Raw genomic sequence first — 19,532 nt, forward strand, 5'->3', positions numbered from 1 at the left:
AAAAGAAAACCTAACTATGTGTGGAACACTGTTGGAGCCAAACAAAGCAGGTTTTCTGCCAAGAGGTGTTCCTCCGGTTGCAATTTTCAGCCTCTGCCCCAGGGACTTTTGAGGACTGAAGTTCAAGGCACCCCTAGGGGATGCCTTCTTGATCAGATCCTGAGGACTGTGATGCAGAATCTCCAGAAGGGAAGAGTTGCTGGGTGCTTCTGAGATGCTTCACTGTCATGGTACATGTCTCGTCGAGGCGAACAGCATATGCTCTTACTCGGTAATTTCCCTTATTTGACACTCTCATACTTGGATATTTCCACTGGTTTCTAAGAATATGAGAATTTGCAGTCTATTGTAAAACACTCTTTTGCTCTCTTTGTAGTCAACCAGAGTCATCTCTTCTTTGTGATCTTTAAAACCTGACCTTCAGTAAAACCCACACCAGTGTTCTGGATTAGCCTACGATATCTCTAGCAGGGATTGTGGAATGTTCTGGAAGACAGTGCACAAATTTGAAATGGGGTCAATGCGTTGTTGCATTTTCAGCAATACGAAGAGAGGGTTCCTCTATTAAAAGTCTACTTAATCATTTCACATCTTTCACTATTAACTAAGGAAAAGGAAAATGTGAGTGGGTTTTCATTTGGGAAGAGATTTGCTCTGGGTCTGTGCAGCTTCAGAATTTAAATGTCTGCTGATTTGTTTAAGTGTCAAATGTGTACCTTTAATAAATTCTGTAAGCACTGCCCTCAACTCAAAACTTTCTCGACAACAGAGCTGTCTTACTCTGATACAGAGCAGGTATAAAGCCACCTGTACTTGGGTCATCCAAAGAAAAAAAATACTTAGGGAACTTTGCACTTTTTAGGAGGAATAGCTAAGAAGCAGATGTCTCTGTGTAAAAAAGGGCCTTGTTGAAGCTTCAATAGGAGATCAGGACAGAGACCCTCAGGGAGGATGGGAGGAAACACTAAGGGGCCCTTTCAGAATCCTCACCAGAACACCAGAGGCCTACTTTACATATACACAGTGGGACTTTAAAAGTTACAGGTTCAGCAGCTTTATGGTTTTCAACAGGACTGTGGGAGCTTTGTTCCCTTTTATTTCATTGCTTTAAAAGGTGAATGGAATGAGGGCTTTCCGAGACATGGGGTGGTCCTCAAACATCTTGAGGTAGAACCTATGGTGGTGAAAAGCTCGTAGCCCACGGAAAGAAAGTGAGAAAAATGCACACGCAAGTGCTGGAAGGGACCAAGTGGCCAGGGCATAGTCGATCCATTCAGCGATCTCACCAAGGAAATTGGCTCCAGAAATGTACATGAACTAGCCACCTTCTGGAATCCTATAGATGATTTCTCCAGGCTTCCTGAGCTGGGGTATTACAGTCACTATGAATGTTGATTCCCATTAACAAAATAAATAAGACACCCAGGCTAAACTGTATGTCTCTGTACCACTCAGCAGGGTATTCATCACAGTAAACCAGATAGTAGCCTTGGAGGAATCCGTTTCCCATGCAGAAGGCAAAGCCTCTGAAAAGGAATACAACTGGAAAGGGTCTCCTTCTAGTGAGCATTGAGTAAACAAATGTCCTGCTGGTCTTGGAGGATCTCCTGGGGAGGTAGGGGGTGGCTGTGGCTCACTGTGGGGACTGGTGGCCGAGGTACTAGGGAGTACTCATTGGCGTGGGCTGTCCTGGAGGCTGCCATTTTGATGCCAAGCTGATTTCAGTATGTTATCTTGATATTCTGCTACCTTATTATTATTTTTTTTAAATTTATTTATTTATTTATGGCTGCACTGGGTCTTCGTTGTGGTGCGTGGGCTTTGTGCGTGGGCTTCTCTTGTTGCAGAGCACGGGCTCTAGGCACGTGGGCTTCAGTAGTTGTGGCACATGGGCTCAGTAGTTGTGACTCGCGGGCTCTAGAGCGCAGGCTCAGTGGTTGTGGCGCACGGGCTTAGCTGCTCTGTGGCACGTGGGATCTTCCCAGACCAGGGCTTGAACCGGTGTCCCCTGCATTGGCAGGCAGATTCTTAACCACTGCGCCACTTGGGAAGCCCATCTTCCTCATCAATTTTTGCTTTTATTTTTATTTTCTTCGTTGTGCTTTCTTTTGTTTTGTTTTGTTTTTTTTTAAAGCTTTTTGAGTTTAGAATTTAATACATTTATTTTCATTCTTTTATTTTAATTGATAAACGTATTTAAGGTTTTGAATTTTTCCATGATCACTGCCTTAAATGTGTACTACACATCTGAATATGTAGTGCTTTGTTATTTTAGAAATTAGATAATTTCAGTTTATATTGGCCCTTTTACCTAAGAGTTATTTAATAGTTTTTTGTTGTTGTTTTCTTTCATTTTTAAGTTTCCAGATAGAAGAGCCTCTTGGTTTTCTTGTACAGTTATTTTTAGTTGTATTGCATCCAGAGTGTGGTTTGTAATATTTCTACTTGTGGAACTTAATGATGTTTTCTTTGTGACCAAATATATGATCAAATTTTTGTGAACGTCCCATGCCTGTGCTTGAAAAGAAGGTATATTCTTTATTAACAAGGTATAAAGTTCTATATGTATATCCATAAGGTCCACCTCACTGATTATGTTGTTTACTTCTTCTGTATCCTTATTTATTTTTGCCATTATCTTATACTGAGAGTAGTGTTTTAAAGTCTCTTGCTATTCCTATTTGTTTCTTTGCATTTGATGTTGTATATGTAATTCTGTTTGCAGTTAAAATACCTCCATCTTTATAAAGATGGTTATTGTGTTTTTTGATACATGGATATCCATGTGTATTATATCTTCATTGTGAATTACGGCTTTTAGCATTATAAAAGTGTCACATTTAGTGCCTCTTGGCTTCAATTGTACTTTGGTAACAGGAATAAAACCTCTGCTTTTTTCTTGTTTCTAATTGCTTGGATCATCTTTGCTCATTCTTTTATTTTTAGCCTTTCTGAATTATTGTGTACTAGGTGTGTCTCTTGTATTGAACATAGAATTGGGGATTTCCCTGGTGGTCCAGTGGTTAATACTCTGTGCTTCCACGGCAGGGGACATGGGTTCTATCCCTGGTCGGGGAGCTAAGATCCTGCATGCTGCATGGCATGGCCAAAAAAGAAAAACACATAGAATTGGATCTTGCCTTCTTAGCCAATTTGAAAATCAATTTTTTTTTTTTAAACTGGTGAAGTAAGCTTGTAACATGTATTGATATGGTTGATATGTTTGGTGTCAACTTTGTCATATTATTTTATGGTACTATGTGTATTATACTTTACAGTTTTCCTTCTCTATGTGAGATGTTTTCTCTGTTCTTTTAAAAAATTTCTTTGGTATTTAGGAAGTTTGTAATTTTTGTTCTAGTTGCTTATTTCTTTATATCAACCTTTTATAGAGCCTTTAGTTCCCTGTTTTCTTACTCAACCTTTCACTGTCAGGTTGGTTTTCAGTGGTCTTTTTGACTTCTACCTATTGCCTATGCTGCAAGTGAGTTATGCTGCATTCCCATTTTTTCCCTTCTTTTCTTTCCATCTTCATCCCCATTTTTTTAGCTGCATTTTTTTTCCTTTAACAGAACATAAAACATTTACATATTTTTTTCCTCTTGTACCTCCATTTTTGTTTTAGTCTTAGAGCTATAATTAAATATATTAAATGCTCATCATCAGTCCCTTTCTGATGTTTCCCTAGTTAACTCTTGGTTGATTCTCTCAGTTAGACAAAGCTCATGTTGTAGGGCTTGTGAATACAGTATTCCCTGAGTTTTTGAAAGTTTAGAAGTTTTTGTATGGCTTTGATATTTGAAGGACATTTTGGCTGGATATAAAATCTTTGGTTTCTATTTTGTTTTCTTAACTTTCTTGAAAATGCTACTCCATTCTTTGTTTGCTTTGAATGTTGCTTTTGGGAAGTCTGATGCTAGGATAATTTTCTTGCCCTTATAAATAATTTGGCATTTTTATCTAGTGACTTGATTTCCTTTGTCTTTAAAATTTAAATATCGCTAAGCTATTTCTTGGAGTTTACCTTTCCAGGTCAAGTTTTCCTTTCCCAACACAGTTGGACCTTTCCTATATTATATATATATACACCTTTTCCTATATATATATTCAGTTCTCGCTCTCTTTTTTTTTGGTCTGCAAAGTATTCTTGGATTATAGTTTTAAATATTAGTTCTAAATCACTGTTTTCTTTTTCTTTTTCAGAGATTCCTTTTATATACACAAAAGATTTTTCCTGTTTTCCACTTCAAGCACTTTCTCTTTAACCCTTTGTATTCTTAATCTTATTTTTATTCTTTTTGTTGTTTTTCTGTAATTCTTTAATGTTGCTTATTAAATGTTTATTTAACAATTCTCCAATGGACACATTGTAATTTAATCTTTATTTCTGACATAGTTTTTCTTTTTCTTTGATTTCTTTCCTCAGTTTAATCAGTTCTTATTTTATTCCTTCCTGCTCTTTGTCCATTTCTGGGCTTAGTTTTAGAATTTCTGATTCAAGAAATGCTTTTTAAAGTATATTTAATTCTGTTTAAAGTATTATGTTATAGTTTTCTTCTTTCTCTTTGCATGTTGGGGGCAGGAATTCTCATTAGCTGAAATATTTCAATTTCAGTTTTCTGTTTTGATATACTGCCTTTGTTATACTGTACATTTTGTGGAGAGGGTTGGGAGTTTTGGGTGATTCTTCTCTCACTTATGGTGAGGCACAGCTTATTTAAAGCCTTTTTTCTTTTAAAAAAAAGTGTTGGTGGGTTAAAGTTGGCTTGTCCTCCAATATCGTGGTTCTCTTTTGTCTTGAAGGACTTTTGCATCTTTTCTCCTTTAGCACTCAGCCTCTAAAGGGTACCTCTCCCTTCCTGTTCGCTCTCTTCTCCTTAAGAAGTGATGCCTTCCCAAGACTACCACCTTGGGTTCTACAAACTTCTTGGTGGTGTTATGATTGCCCAGGTTTTTGTTTTTTTGTTTTTTTTTTTAAGTATTTGCATACTTAGAGTGGACTTTTTCTTTCTAGAGGTGATTTTTGTCACCATTAGGCTCTCAGCTTTCCTTTTCTCTGTGCAGTCATTTTGAACTGCCCCCATTCTTTGCAAAGGCTTCCTACAGGAGCTCAAGAAATATCTTTGCTGGAATTTGATGCTTATTTTTCTACTTACAGGTAGTTTGAAGTTAGTAGTATTCTCTGTCTTCCAATAATATAGAAGGTATGGGTTATACGCTGTTTTATTTGCTTTTCTTGTTTCACTGTATAGTTCTTTGGAGGATGTGTAGAGTAATTCAAATTTAGCTGGTCACCATTTTGTTAGGAATACCTGGAAATATGTATCGTCTTTTAAGTACTTTTTCTTTCAGAGCCTAATATAACTAATCTTGTACAGAATTACTTTTATCCTTTACACTTGAATCAAATAATTTTTTTCATTTGGTAGGTTAAGTTTAGTTTTATCTCATTAGTTGTTTGAAAAGGCAATTTCCAACTTATGAATACCTTATGTCTCAAAATGTTTCTTATTGACTGCTGGGCATGAGGTATTAGAAGATGCATTAGACTTGGAATCTGGGGACTAAGCCTGTGATTTCTTACTAATTAGATAATCTGTGGGTCTTTATTTCCTCACTTGTAAAATATGAGGGGGGTAGAACATATGATTTTTAAGGTGCCTTCTGGTTTGAAAATTTCTGTGAATTCTGTGAGTTCTTGTGAGCACTGAATTGATTTCTCATAGCAATAATATTATACATGGTAAATATGTTCCTGACCCAATCCTCAAAAGCCTCTACTGAGTCATTGCTGTTTTTTGGGGGTCAGTACATTCCAAGTGAGGAAACAGTGATTGCAAGCATTTCTCTCACTTTAACCGTTATCAATACCTACTTCCTCTGTAGATCTTTGTGTATAGGCTGGGGAGAGGGAAAGGTGATGTTAGAGCATCCAGAGGAAAAAAGGGAGAAAGAATTGAGAGGAATAAACCCCTAGTGGCAAAAACTGAATGACAAGGAAAATTGCTCTTTTCAGTAGGCTTGGGTAGCTTCCTTTGGATATGGTTTGTATGTTAGGAATATACATTAGAGATGCTGATATTCCTAAGTTGTCTATGAAATAAAGTCATTAAAATACTGTTGTGATTGATGCTGCCATAAAATAGAATTGGTGCTCATAAGTGGTCATCAATGGAAATGGAAGGAGCTTGGATGTGAATCAATGCCCAAAGTAAATAAAATAAGTAAAACTGAGTTCTAGATCTAAAGGAGGATATTGTCTTCAGATGGAAGTAAATACTTTAAAGTAATTTCTTTTTCTTCCCATCATATTTCAAAAATATTGGGTTGGCCAAAATGTTCACTCGGGTTTTTCCATAACATCTTAATCCAAACAAACTTTTTGGCCAACCCAATAATACCTATAAAGTATTTTAAGTTTCTAAACTGAAAGTTGCCAAATTCAAGGTAGTATGTTAGTTTCCTGGAGTTGCTATAGCAAATTATTACAAACTTGGTGGCTTAAAACAATAGAAATTTATTTTCTCACACTTCTGGAGGCCAGAAATCTGAAATCAGTTTCACTAGACCAAAATCAAGGTGTTGATAGGGCCACACTCCCTCCAGAGGCTCTAGAAGAAAATCTGTTCCTTTCCTCTTCCAGCTTTTGAAGGCTTTTGGTCTTCCTTGGCTTGTGGCTACATCACTTCAGTCTCTGCCTCTGTCTTCACATCACCTCCTCTGTGTGTGTGTGTGTGTGAGAGAGAAAATCTACCTCTGTCTCTCTTTTATAAGAATATACTTGATTGCATTTAGGGCCCACAGAGGATAACCTCACCATCTCAAGATCTTTCACTTAATCACATCTGCAAAGACCCATTTTTGGCCACTTTCAGGTTCCAGGGATGAGAGCATGGACATATCTTCAGGGACCATAATTTAGCTACACAGTCCACCCACTGGCCCACATGCAAAATTTACATTCAGCCCATTCCAATATCCCCCAATGTCTCAGCATCAACTCAAGTTCAAAATCTCATCTAAACATAAACTCAAACCGAATCTCATCGTCTAAGTCAGGAATGGGTATAACTCTGGATATGATACACCCTGGGCCAATACTCTTCTCCATCTGTGGTCCTGTGAAACTAGAAAACAAGTTATCTGCTTTTAAAATACAATGATGGAACAGACATAGGATAATAATTATAGACATCCCCATTTGAAAAAGGAGAAAATCAAAGGAAGAAATGGGTCACCAGTCCCAACCCAGCAGGGCAAATTTTATTAGGTTTCAAGGCCTGGTAATAATCCTCTGTGGTTGACACTTCACCCTTTGGGTCCATGGTTCAATCCTCTGTGCTTGTGGCTCTGGCCTTGGACTCTGTGTCTGTGGATCTAGTCTCTATACCTGCAGCCCTGGCTTTGAAATCATTATTCCTTTTTTCTGAAGCCCATCTTTTCCCCTGAGTAATTTTATCAGCCTGTTTACTATCTGGAGAACTTTAGGAGTTTGACACCCTTCCTTCATTTCATCCTATCTCTGTCCCTTTCAGTACCAGCTTGTAGTATTTCTGATGGTATAACATTGTCAAAAGATCTTATGGGTCTCCTGTGTATGTCATGGGAAAGCATGCCTTTAGATGAGAGCTCCTCTATTAATCTTTCCTGGATAATCCCGTCTTTGTTGCTGGCTTCTGCTGAGATCATTGAGGGGATCCAGGAGTCACATGCCCCTCATCTCTTTAGAAGTAGCAAAAAATTATCCAGCTGTACACTTGTCCTTCTCTCCAGAGCCTGCTTTCCTAACAGTGACTCCTAATTTGAGCATCTTTTGCAATCTGAAGAGTGAGAATTTCTCAAATCAAGTCCTGGTTCCTTTTTGCTTAACAGTTCTTCTCTCAATTTATCTCTTTCCTCTTGCATTTCACTGTAAGCAGCAAGAAGAAAGCAGGCTGCACATTCAGTACTTTCCTTGTAAACTTTGACAGCTAAATATCCAGTTTCATTGCTTACAAATTCTGCTTCCCACACAACTCAGCTAAGTTTTCTGCCACTTTATGGTAAGGTTTGCCTTTTTCCCAGTTTCCAATAACATGTTTCTCATTTCCTTCTGAATCCTTACCAGAAGCTCCTTTAATATTCATATTTCTACCAACATTCTATTTATGATGACATGTTATTTTCTATGATAATATAGGCTTTCTCTACCATGCTCCTCACTTCCTCTTGAGGCCTCACTGGAAGAGTCCTTAACATTCATTTTTTTTTTAAATTAATTAATTAATTTATTTATTTTTGGCGCGTTGGGTCTTGGTTTCTGTGCGAGGGCTTTCTCTAGTTGTGGCGAGCGGGGGCCACTCTTCATCGCGGCGTGCGGGCCTCTCACTACCGTGGCCTCTCCTGTTGCGCAGCGCAGGCTCCAGACGCGCAGGCTCAGTAGCTGTGGCTCACGGGCCCAGTTGCTCCGCGGCATGTGGGATCTTCCCAGCCCAGGGCTCGAACCCGTGTCCCCTGCATTGGCAGGCGGATTCTCAACCACTGCACCACCAAGGAAGCCCAACATTCATATTTTTATCAATAGTCTTTTTAAGGCAATCTCTTTTTCTATCATTCACCTAAAAATAATTCCAGCCTTTACCCATTATCCAATTCCAAAGCTACTTTCACATTTTTAGGTATTTGTTACATAAGCACCCCATATCCAAGTACCAAATTCTGTATTAATTTTCTGGGGCTGTGTTAACAAATTTCTACAAACTTGGTGCCTTCAAGCAACAGAAATTTATTCTCTCACAGTTCTAGAGGCCAGAAATCCTTAATCAGTTTCACTAGACTGAAATGAAGGTGTTGGTATTGCCACATTCCCTCTGGATACTCTAGGTTATAATCCACGCCTTGCCTCTTCCAGCTTCTGGTGGCTGATGGTGTGTTTTTGGCTTGTGTCCACATCACTCCAGCCTCTGCCTCCACCTTCACATCACCTTCTCCACTTGTAAGTGTCAAAACCTCCCTCTGCTTCTCTCTTAAGGATGCATATTATTGCATTCAGGGCCCACTTGGATAGTCCAGGATCATCTCCCTATTTCAAGACCCTTAACTTAATCACATCTGCAAAGTCCCTTTTTAGTCAGGTAAGGTAACATTCACAAGTTCCAGAGATTAGGTTATGGGTGTCTTTTGGAGGGCCATTCTTAAGCCTACCGTAGATAGTATTGTCTTATTTTGTTGTTGTTATTTGTTATAACCTAATTCTTAAAAGTATAAACATTAGAGACGGTAATGGGAGTTCAAACTGGTTTGGATTTTCCCAACTTGTACAGAAATCTCATTATGACACTCCTCTTAGGACTTATCCTGAAGGTTGGACTTAGACCTAACTAACACTGTCTTACAGAGGAGTCTTTCTGATGCTTTGATAACTAGCCATAATGTGAATGGACCACATTACAGCCTTTTGTTAACTAAACTTTATAGCAACTAGTATTCAATGTGCTGTCCACAGGTTACTTGAAAGCAGCTCCTCTAGGTTGAGGTTTGTAGAGCCACTAAATAAGATTTCCCCTTTCCTCTGTCGTTGTTGTTGTTGTTTTCCCATAACAGTTTTGTTGATTTATAGTTCACATACCATAACACTCTACCCATTTAAAGCATAATATTCAAAGATCTTTAGATTTTTAGTATATTCATTGAATTGTGCAACCTACAGTCAATTTCAGAACATTTTCATTACCCTCAAAGAAGCCCCATACTCTTTAATAGTCAGACCCCATTTTCTCCTGAACCTTTCAGCCCAATCTAATTTGTTAGATGAATCCGGGTTTTTTTGTTTTTGTTTTTGTTTTAAATCTCTGTAGATTTGCCTGTTTGGACATTTCCTCTATATAGAATCATGCAGTATGTGATATTTTGTGTCTGGGGTCAGTCACATGTTTTCAAGATTTATCCATATTGTAACATGTTAGCACTTCCTTCTTTTTATGGCCGAATAATATTCTTTTGTGTGGATAGAGCACATTTTACTTATCCATTCATCAGCTGGTGGACATTTGGGTTGTTTCCACTTTTAGACCCTCTATCTCTTTTAAATATTAGTCTAGTTGGGGAATAGACAAAGAAATCAGACAACTGGAGATTGAAAAATCAGCTTTATCAGTGATAAAGATGATTACAGCAAAAGGCTTATCTCTCTCACCCCCTACACTGTAGCTCTTCTTCTCATTCCCTCTCCCCGCCTCCCGGAAACCCAGGGGCAGAGTCTGCTCCAGTCACTTTACTTCAGTGTTGAGCAGAGACTGTGCTCTGAGGACAAGCTCCTTCATAGAAACCATGTACTTTCTCTAGAGGAAGGGAGAGGAGGACGTAACCTATAGCACAAAACTTCAGAAAGGGCAAATTGCTCCTGGTTTAGGAGCCAACATAGCTAGGAGACTGGGAGGGAGATGGAATGATTCCTTCTAACACCGAGAAGACTGGCATTTTAGATTTTTATCTTATAGGTTAAAGCAAAACATATTTCTCTTTGATTATGAATTATTAAAAGTTTCTTCAAATCAAACATGTAAACAGTTGAACAAGTTAAATGATAGTACTTATTAATTCTAATATAGCTTGTTGTCCCATGATTTATAGGTTTCTCCACCAAATAAAGGAAGATAATTCCGAGTTAATTAATAAACTACGGACTGATATTCAGCAGAAAGTAGCAACACAATCACAAATAACAACCTCTTCAGGGACTCCATCATCTGCTTCTCCATCAGGAGAACAAAAAGGTTTGGTTCCTGACTGTAGTAGTTCTCCCAGAGTAGTAGCTTACTTTATTATGTTCTTTCTTAAGCACAGTAATTTTTTAAAGGAACGTTACTTGAGTTTTGACTGTCTTAGCCTGGTTGAGTAAATACTCATTGACCTGTCGATTGACATGCTTAAAATTTTTTGTTGTTGTTCACTTGAGATACATTTGGAAAAATTCTCCCTTTTAGCTGCTCTGAATGCTACCAATGCTGTTAAGAGAATCCATACGAGGCTTCAACTGGAAGAATCTACTGAGACTCTAGACTCAAGCTCTGTAGTGAGACAAGTGCTGAACTCAAGGAAGCAAAAACAGCTGCTAAATAAAGGTTCAGTCTCTTAATTGACAAAGTGGGTTATTAAACATGTAACTTGACACAGCTATCTTAGTTTCTTAGTGCATGTCTTTTCCCTTAAACTCATCCAGTTGGATCCTACTAAGTAAGAGTTTGTTGAATGGTAGCCAGGCAATGCCTCCTTTTATTCCATGTAACTCTAGAAGGATGGTTCTCATCCATTCATTATAGATAGTGTAAATCTGGTTCAAACAGTATAGATTCTTTATGAGAAAATGATGATAAGTTCGATAAAAAACCTTTTATAAATTGTGAACAACAGTCAGACGTTTTTCTAGTGTAATTTTTCCCGGTCTTAACATAGAATGACTTCTGTCATTATCAGTGAAAAGAAAACCAGATTCGCGTGCTCGTTCCAAACAGAAGAATAGCGTGTTATCCGCCAGCACAGCCTCCACACACTTACCGAATAGCAGTAACCCCAGCCTAGATGTCCTCAAGCACATGATACACGAAGTGGAGCATGAAATGGAAGAATATGAGCGGTGGACAGGACGCGAGGTCCGGGGGCTCCAGAACAGTCAGGGTCTCACCGGCTTCACGCTGTCGCTCGTGAGCTCCCTCTGCCGCCTGGTTCGCTACCTTAAAGAGGTGAGGTTATTAGAGTTTTCTCTTCTGCCAGACTAATGGCAGAAATGGGTAGGTTTTTCCCCTCTGCACTTGAATTATTGCAATCTCCAAATAAAGTACTGTCAAATTTGAATAGCTTTGTTTAAAATACCTCAGCTTTAGATTATCTGTAGTAAAGGTTTATCCTCTTAATTTTCCACTACATCCTGATACAGATACATCAGATAAGTGATGTTGATTTTAATATGAGCTTTAGTAAAATATGATTAGTTAGGTAAATCTGCTGTAAATAAAATTATATCTTGTGCTAATACTTAATATTACTGTTTGGCAGTTACAGATTAATTAGAACTACTAAACGTGTCCTCATTCTACTGCTTTCCTCTGCTTGCTGTTCCCACTTCAGTTCAGTTTGGAGAGTGGTATGCCTGTAATCTGTAGACACAGATTAGGAAAATTCTTCATATTATTTGTATCACTGGTAACTTGGGCTTTGCTTCGGTGTCTGAAGTGGGAGACATTTTATTGTTGTAAAAATAATTTATAAGACAAGCAAGAATTGTATCTTTAATTCATTTGTGAATAATAATCAGTCCTCAGAATGCTGTGGGATTAGAAATGGTTATGTATTATACCTTTTTAAAAAACCTATCTAAACTGTTATTTATTTTTTATATATTTAAATTTGTTAAGCAAATATGACCAAAAACTGTTTAAGGAAATTTTATCATTTAAAAAAAGTTGATTCACCACCCTAATTTACATGTATCAGTTTCTCTGGAGATGTCTTCCTAAATTTGCTTTTTAAAAAATTAATTAATTAAAATGTTTACTTCTGTTTTTTATATATATGTTTTTATTTTTTATGTTGGAGTATATTTGATTTACAATGTTATGTTAGTTTCAGGTGTACAGAAAAGTGATTTAGTTATACATATACATATGTCTATTCTTTTTCAGAGTCTTTTCCCATATAGTTTATTACAGAGTGTTGAGTAGAGTTCCCTGTGCTATACAGTAGGCCCTTGTTGATTATCTATTTTATATATAGTAGTGTGTATATGTTAATCCCAACCTCCTAATTTATCCCTAGCCCCCGCCCCCCCCCCCCCCCCGCCAACCTTTCTCCTTTGGTAACCATAGTTTGTTTTCTAAGTCTGCTAGTCTGTTTCTGTTTTATAAATAAGTTCATTTGTATTTTTAGATTCCACTATAAGTGCTATCATATGATATTTGTCTTTCTCTGTCTGACTTACTTCACTTAGTATGATAATCTCTAGGTCCATCCATGTTGCTGCAAATGACATTATTTCATTCTTTTTTTATGGCTGAGTAATAATCCATTGTATATATATACCACATCTTCTTTATCCATTCATCTGTCGATGAACATTTAGGTTGCTTCCATGTCCTGGCTATTGTAAATAGTGCTGCAGTGAACATTGGGTTGCATGTATCTTTTCGAAGTATGGTTTTCTCTGGATATATGCCCAGGAATGGGCTTGCTGGATCATCTGGTGGCTCTATTTTTAGTTTTTTAAAGAACCTCCATACTGTTCTCTGTAGTGGCCATACCAAATTACATTCCCACCAACAGTGTAGGAGGGTTCACTTTTCTCCACACCCTTTACAGTATTTATTGTTTGTAGACTTTTTGATGATGGCCGTTCTGATAAGTGTGAGGTGATACCTCATTATAGTTTTGATTTACATTTCTCTAATAATTAGCGATGTTGAGCATCTTGTGCTTTTTGGCCATCTGTATGTCTTCTTTGGAGAAATGTCTATTTAGGCCTTCTGCCCATTTTCTGATTGGGTTGTTTGTTTTTTTGATATTGACCTGCATGAGCTGTTTATATAATACATTTTGGAGATTAATCCCTTGTTGGTCACATCATTTGCAAATATTTTCTCCCATTCAGAGGGTTGTCTTTTTGTTTTGCTTATGGTTTTCTTTGCTGTGCAAAAGCTTTTAAGTTTAATTCGATCCCATTTGTTTGTTTTTATTTTCATTACTCTAGGAGATGGATCCAAAGAGATATTGCTGGGATTTATGTCAAATACTGTTCTGCCTATGTTTTCCTCTAAGAGTTTTATAGTATCCGGTCTTACATTTAGGTCTCTAATCGATTTTGAATTTATTTTTGTGTATGCTGTTAGAGAATGTTCTAATTTCATTCTTTTACATGTAGCTGTCCAGTTTTCCCAGCACCACTTACTGAAGAGACTGTCTTTTCTCCACTGTATGATCTTGCTTCCTTTGTCATAGATCGATTGACCATGGGTGTGTGGGTATATTTCTGGGCTTTCTATCCTGTTCCATTGATCTATAAGTCTGTCTTTGTGCCAGTATCATACTGTTTTGATTACTGTAGCTTTATAGTATAGTCTGAAGTCAGGGAGCCTGATTCCTCAAGCTCCATTTTTCTTTGTCAAGATTGCTTTAGCTATTCAGGGTCTTTTGTGTTGCCATGCAAACTTTAAGATTTTTTTTTGTTCTAGATCTGCAGAAAATGCCATTGGTAATTTGATAGGGATTGCATTGAATTGGTAGATTACCTTGGGTAGTGTAGTCATTTTGACAATATTGATTCTTCCAACCCAAGAACATGGTATATCTTTTCATCTGTTTGTGTCATCTTCAGTTTCTTTCATCAGCATCTTATAGTTTTAGGAGTACAGGTCTTTTGCTTAGGTAGGTTTATTACTAGGTATTTTATTCTTTTTGATATGATAGTAAATGGGATTGTTTCCTTAATTTCTCTTGCTGATTTTTTTTTGTTAGTGTATAGAAGTGCAACAGATTTCTGTGTATTAATTTTGTATTCTGCAACTTTACTGAATTCATTGATTGCTCTAGTAGTTTTCTGGTAGCATCTTTAGGATTTTTTTATGGGCCATGCGAAGAACCATAAATATTACTTACTCTGCAGGCAAAGGGAAATCCTTGACCTGTCCTCAACAGAGGAATGACACAAATAGATTAACATACTGAACCTACCCAGGTTCTGCATCGCGGACTCATTGTAGGAGAGCAGAGCTTCCACTATTCTTTCCCCACATCATTGCAAGGAATAATGGTTCTGCTTTCTCTGAGAAAAAGCAAGGAGTGAAAAATACCTCCACCTTCATTAGGTCCAGAAGCTCCACCTGGGGAAGAACTTTTCACTAAATGTAATCACTGATTTCCACTGGACTGCTGATGAGATCTTTGTTAAGTGAAACATATTTCCTCAATTCTTACACCTGAACATATCTCCTCTCCCTATTATTTTACCTAGAAGAAATAACAGTGTCCAAAGATATGCAGTTCTAGCAGGAGTGATAGTGCACACGTTCTCAAGCAGGACACCTTTTGGAGTGATTCAGAAATTACAGCCACAGGTTTGTAACAAAGAGAAATGGATATGGCAGCTCTCTGAAAACAATAATACATCATGCAAGTAAACATTATTACCAGGAGTTGGATACCAAATATGTGTAAACTAGGACAAGCACCTGCACTAAACTTCTGCTTCTCATCACTTGACCCATTGAGTCTCTATGTGTAAGCAAGTATCAGAAAAAGATGTTTGGCGCTGCCATGACAATAAATCTATCAAAGTTGGAAGCATTGAACTCTGTGAATTATTTCCCAAAATACAAACCTCAAGCTGGAAAGAGTTGTATTCACCTGAGGCATTTCCGTGAAAATAAATTAAATATTACATTAAAGAGACAATGGACGTAATCAGTGTCCAGATTGATATAGGATTTTTAGTGACTTTCAGAAGACACTTATGATATGCAAAATTGCATTCTCTTCTTGTTTGTAATTATTATACTGAAATGTATTGAACAAACCCTTTGATGTAAATATTGAAGCAGCTATTTGCTTTTTAACACAGTAGTGCAAGGTCATTTCTCCAAAGTGGGGGGAAAATTAAAACTACATGAGAGAATAGCTCTGGAATGTCACACTGATGTTAAGGTTACTATTTAGATTAAAGTATCAGTTTCAATGACTACGGAAAAAAGTGAAAAGCATTTTTCCCACTTAAACTCATCAGACAGATAATACCAAAGTAGGGACATGATTTTCCCCTCGGCTCTGGTTAGTCTCGTATGTAGAAAATGTATGGATAATTTTTCAAGCTTATCAGGGCCTATAGACATACTGACTACATTGTTCTGCAGGGCACAGATCCTACTGGCTTGAAGAGATACTGCAGAAGCCTATCAGCTTGATGAATGTACCTCTCATGTTTTTGTTTGCTGGTTGAGTACATAGATCAAAAAGGTGGCATGTCTTTTTTTTTTTAACATCTTTATTGGAGTATAATTGCTTTACAATGGTGTGTTAGTTTCTGCTGTATAACAAAGTGAATCAGCTATACGTATATATATATCCCTATATCTCCTCTCTCTTGCATCTCCCTCCCGCCCTCCCTATCCCACCCCTCTAGTTGGACACAAAGCACCGATCTGATCTCCCTGTGCTATGTGGCTGCTTCCCACTAGCTATCTATTTTACATTTGGTAGTGTATATATGTCCATGCCACTCTCTTGTGTTTGTGGTTTTTACAGTTTTTTTCTCGTAGTTGATTTCTAATCTCATAGTGTTGTGGTTAGAAAAGATGCTTGATATGTTTTCAGTTTTCTTAGATTATTGAGGCTTTCTTTATGGCCCACTGTGTGATCTATCCTGAAGCATGTTCTGTGTGTACTTGAGAAGAATGTGTATTCTCCTCCTTTCGGGTGGAGTGTTCTATAAGTATCAATTAAGTACATTTGGTATAATGTGTAATTTAAGGCCTGTGTTTCCTCATTGACTTTCTGTCTGGATGATCTGTCCACTGATGTAAGTGGAGTATTAAAGTCCCCCACTCTTAGTGTGTTTCTGTAGATTTCTCCTTTTATGGCTGTTAGCATTTGCCGTATATACTGAGGTGCTCCTATGCTGGGTGCATGTATATTTACAATTGTTATATCTTCTTCTTGGATTGATCCCTTGATCATTATGTAGTGTCCTTCTTTGTCTCTGGTAACAGTCTTTATTTTAAAGTCTATTTTGTCTGATATGAGTATTGCTACTCCAGCTTTGTTTTAATTTCCATTTGCGTGGAATATCTTTCAGTCTGTATGTGTCCCTAGGTCTGAAGTGGGTCTGTTGCAGACAGTATATATATGGGTCTTGTTTCTGTATCCATTCAGCCAGTCTGTGTCTTTTGGTTGGAGCCTTTAATCCATTTACATTTAAGATAATTACCAATATGTATTTTCTTATAGCCATTTTGTTAATTATTTTGGGATTCTTTTCATAGGTCTTTTTTCTTCCCTTCCTCTTTTGTTCTCTTTTCTTGTGATTTGATTATCTTTAATGTTGTATTTGGATTCCTTTTCCTTTTTTGTCTGTCTGTCTATTGTAGAGTTTTGGTTTGTGGTTATCATGAGGTTTTGATATAGCAGTCTATATATATACAAGATTGTTTTAAGTTGCTGGTCTCTTAATTTCAAATGCATTTCCAATATCCTGCATTTGTACTGTCCTCACGATTGTTGATTTTGATATCATATTTGTGTATGGATGATTTCCTACCTTTACTGTATGTTTGCCTTTACCAGTTAATTTTCCCGTTTGCAATTTTCTCATTTCTTGTTATGGACTTTTCTTTTCCCCCCAGAGAAGTTCCTTTAGCATTTGTTGTAAAGCTGGTTTGATGGTGCTGAATTCTCTTAACTTTTGCTTGTCTGTAAACCTTTTGATTTCTCCATCGAATTGGAATGAGAGCCTTGCTGGGTAGAGTATTCTTGGGGGTAGGTTTTCCCCTTTTATCACTTTAAATATATCTTGCCACTCCCTTCTGGCCTCAGAGTTTCTGCTGAAAAATCAGCTGATAACCTTATGGGGATTCCCTTGTATGTTATTTGTTGCTTTTCCCTTGTTGCTTTTAATATTTTCTCTGTCTTTAATTTTTGTCCATTTGATTAACAACTTATTGACCGGAGATGTATTAATACATCTTTTGTTACCTGAATGTTATTGACCAGAGACGTATCAGTACGTTTTTAGAAAGTGATACAATTAATATCACTGTGTGAAGTTGTTAGGGCTTAAAATTGATCAAGGGTTCATTATACAACTTGTGATTGTCATTATCATTCACGTTTTGCTCCATTAGGTTTTTATTCCAACCTTGTGTAAATTATAACGCAAGTTTATTATCGTAAAATCTTCAAAAATTATACATCATGAAATTTTGAGTGAAGAAGAATTTTTCGGTGAATTTTATGCAGATACTTTCTCTGATTGTCCTAGTGACATATATACTAGTGTCTCAGAAGATGATAGTTCTTCAGAATATAGTTCTGATTGAGAAGATGTGAATATTAGAGCAACAAAAAGACAAAAAACCTTAGTGATTGATTCTGATACAGAAAGTGAAAATGAAACTCACAGTGCTGGAGAGTGCTTCTTTGCTTCTACAGAAGAGTGGGTTGAAGGCAACATTTCACAAAAATTAGAAGACTTTACGGGTGTGTCAGCTGTAACTATTGAATGTAATAACCCACAAAGTGTTAGTGAAATAGCAGAATTAATTTTTGGTAACGACTTTTTCGAGTTGGTCGCTTCTCAAACAAACTTGTATCACCAACAGAATGAAAAATCATATAAAAAGTATGATAAAGCTTTAAAATGGGCTGACGTAAGCAATGGTGACATGAAGAAGTTTCTTGGATTAATAGTTTTGATGGAACAAATAAGAAAGTCACACTGGAAAGAATATTGGTCGACTAATCCCTTACTTGAAACACCTATCTTTCCAAAGATTATGACGAGAAGAAGGTTCGAACAAATAATGACATTTCTTCACTTTAATGATAACTTGGAAACTCCACGTCCTGCAGACAGAATTTCAAAAGTTAAATCTCTTTTGGATTATTTTCTACCAAAATTTCAATCAATCTGTGTACCCAAACAAGAGCTATCACTTGAGGAGGCAGTGATAAAGTGGAGAGGATGACTCAGGTTCAAAACCTATAATCCCAGAAAACTTACAAAATATGGAATTTTGGTCAGGATGGTTAGGGAAAGTGAAACTGGATACACATGCAGCCTTGAGATTTACACGGCTGAAGGAAAGAAACTGCAAGAAACAATATTATTGGTCCTACAACCTTATCTTGGTTCATGGCACCATATTTACAAAGACAGTTATTACAACTGTGTCCACATCTGAAATATTGTTGAAAAATAAAACCAGAGTTTGTGGGACTATAAGAGAGAATCGTGGTCTATTAAACCAATTAAAGGCGAAATCTAAAAACCTACAGAGGGGAGAAATGACATTCTTACGGAAGGGAGAAGTGATTCTTCTTATATGGAAAGACAAGAGGCTAGTCCGCATGGTGACAACTATTCATGACGCCTCCATAGCATCTACAGGAAAAGAAGACAGGAGGACTGGCCATCAGATAACTAAGCCCACTTGTATATAGAGTATAATAAATATATGAAAGGAGTTGATCAATCTGATCAAATCTGTCAAACTTCAGTGTCCTCTGGAAAACTCGAAAATGGTATAAGAAACTGGGTTTCTTTTGAGTAATTGCAGTTTATTCAATGTGTTTAAAATTTACTGTAGCCTTAATGCACAGAATAAAATGACTTACAAGTAATTTTTTTTAGCTAGAGAAAGACCATTCTGGTGAATGTAGTGGTAGTCCTGCACCTGGTCCTTCTTGTGGCGTTTCTAAAAGAGCCCCCTGCAAAGATCCACCTTGTCAACTATCAGGTAAAATAAAAACATATTCTAGGAAATAATACCCACAGGACTAAAAAAAAGTGCCGC

General features: G+C 37.2%; 1 protein-coding gene and 1 pseudogene across 7 annotated transcripts in view; one reads left to right on the top strand and one right to left on the bottom strand.

Moving 5' to 3' along the window:
- SPICE1 (spindle and centriole associated protein 1) overlaps window positions 1–19,532 on the top strand; it is a 70,675-nt gene that overhangs the window by 29,228 nt on the left and 21,915 nt on the right. For 6 of the 7 annotated variants that reach the window (XM_068546736.1, XM_068546741.1, XM_068546742.1 and 3 more), the window contains exons 8-11: window positions 8,891–8,974; window positions 10,612–10,754; window positions 10,965–11,102; window positions 11,455–11,720. In XM_068546736.1, coding sequence (XP_068402837.1) covers window positions 8,891–8,974; window positions 10,612–10,754; window positions 10,965–11,102; window positions 11,455–11,720 — 631 coding nt within the window. The remainder of the gene's footprint in view (window positions 1–8,890; window positions 8,975–10,611; window positions 10,755–10,964; window positions 11,103–11,454; window positions 11,721–19,532) is intronic. The other variant, XM_068546740.1, reaches the window with a different exon arrangement.
- Window positions 1,108–8,126, bottom strand: LOC137766663 (3-oxo-5-alpha-steroid 4-dehydrogenase 2 pseudogene; annotated as a pseudogene).

The sequence above is a fragment of the Eschrichtius robustus genome, chromosome 6 (genome assembly GCF_028021215.1).
Source record: "Eschrichtius robustus isolate mEscRob2 chromosome 6, mEscRob2.pri, whole genome shotgun sequence".
Taxonomy (NCBI): Eukaryota; Metazoa; Chordata; class Mammalia; order Artiodactyla; family Eschrichtiidae; genus Eschrichtius; species Eschrichtius robustus.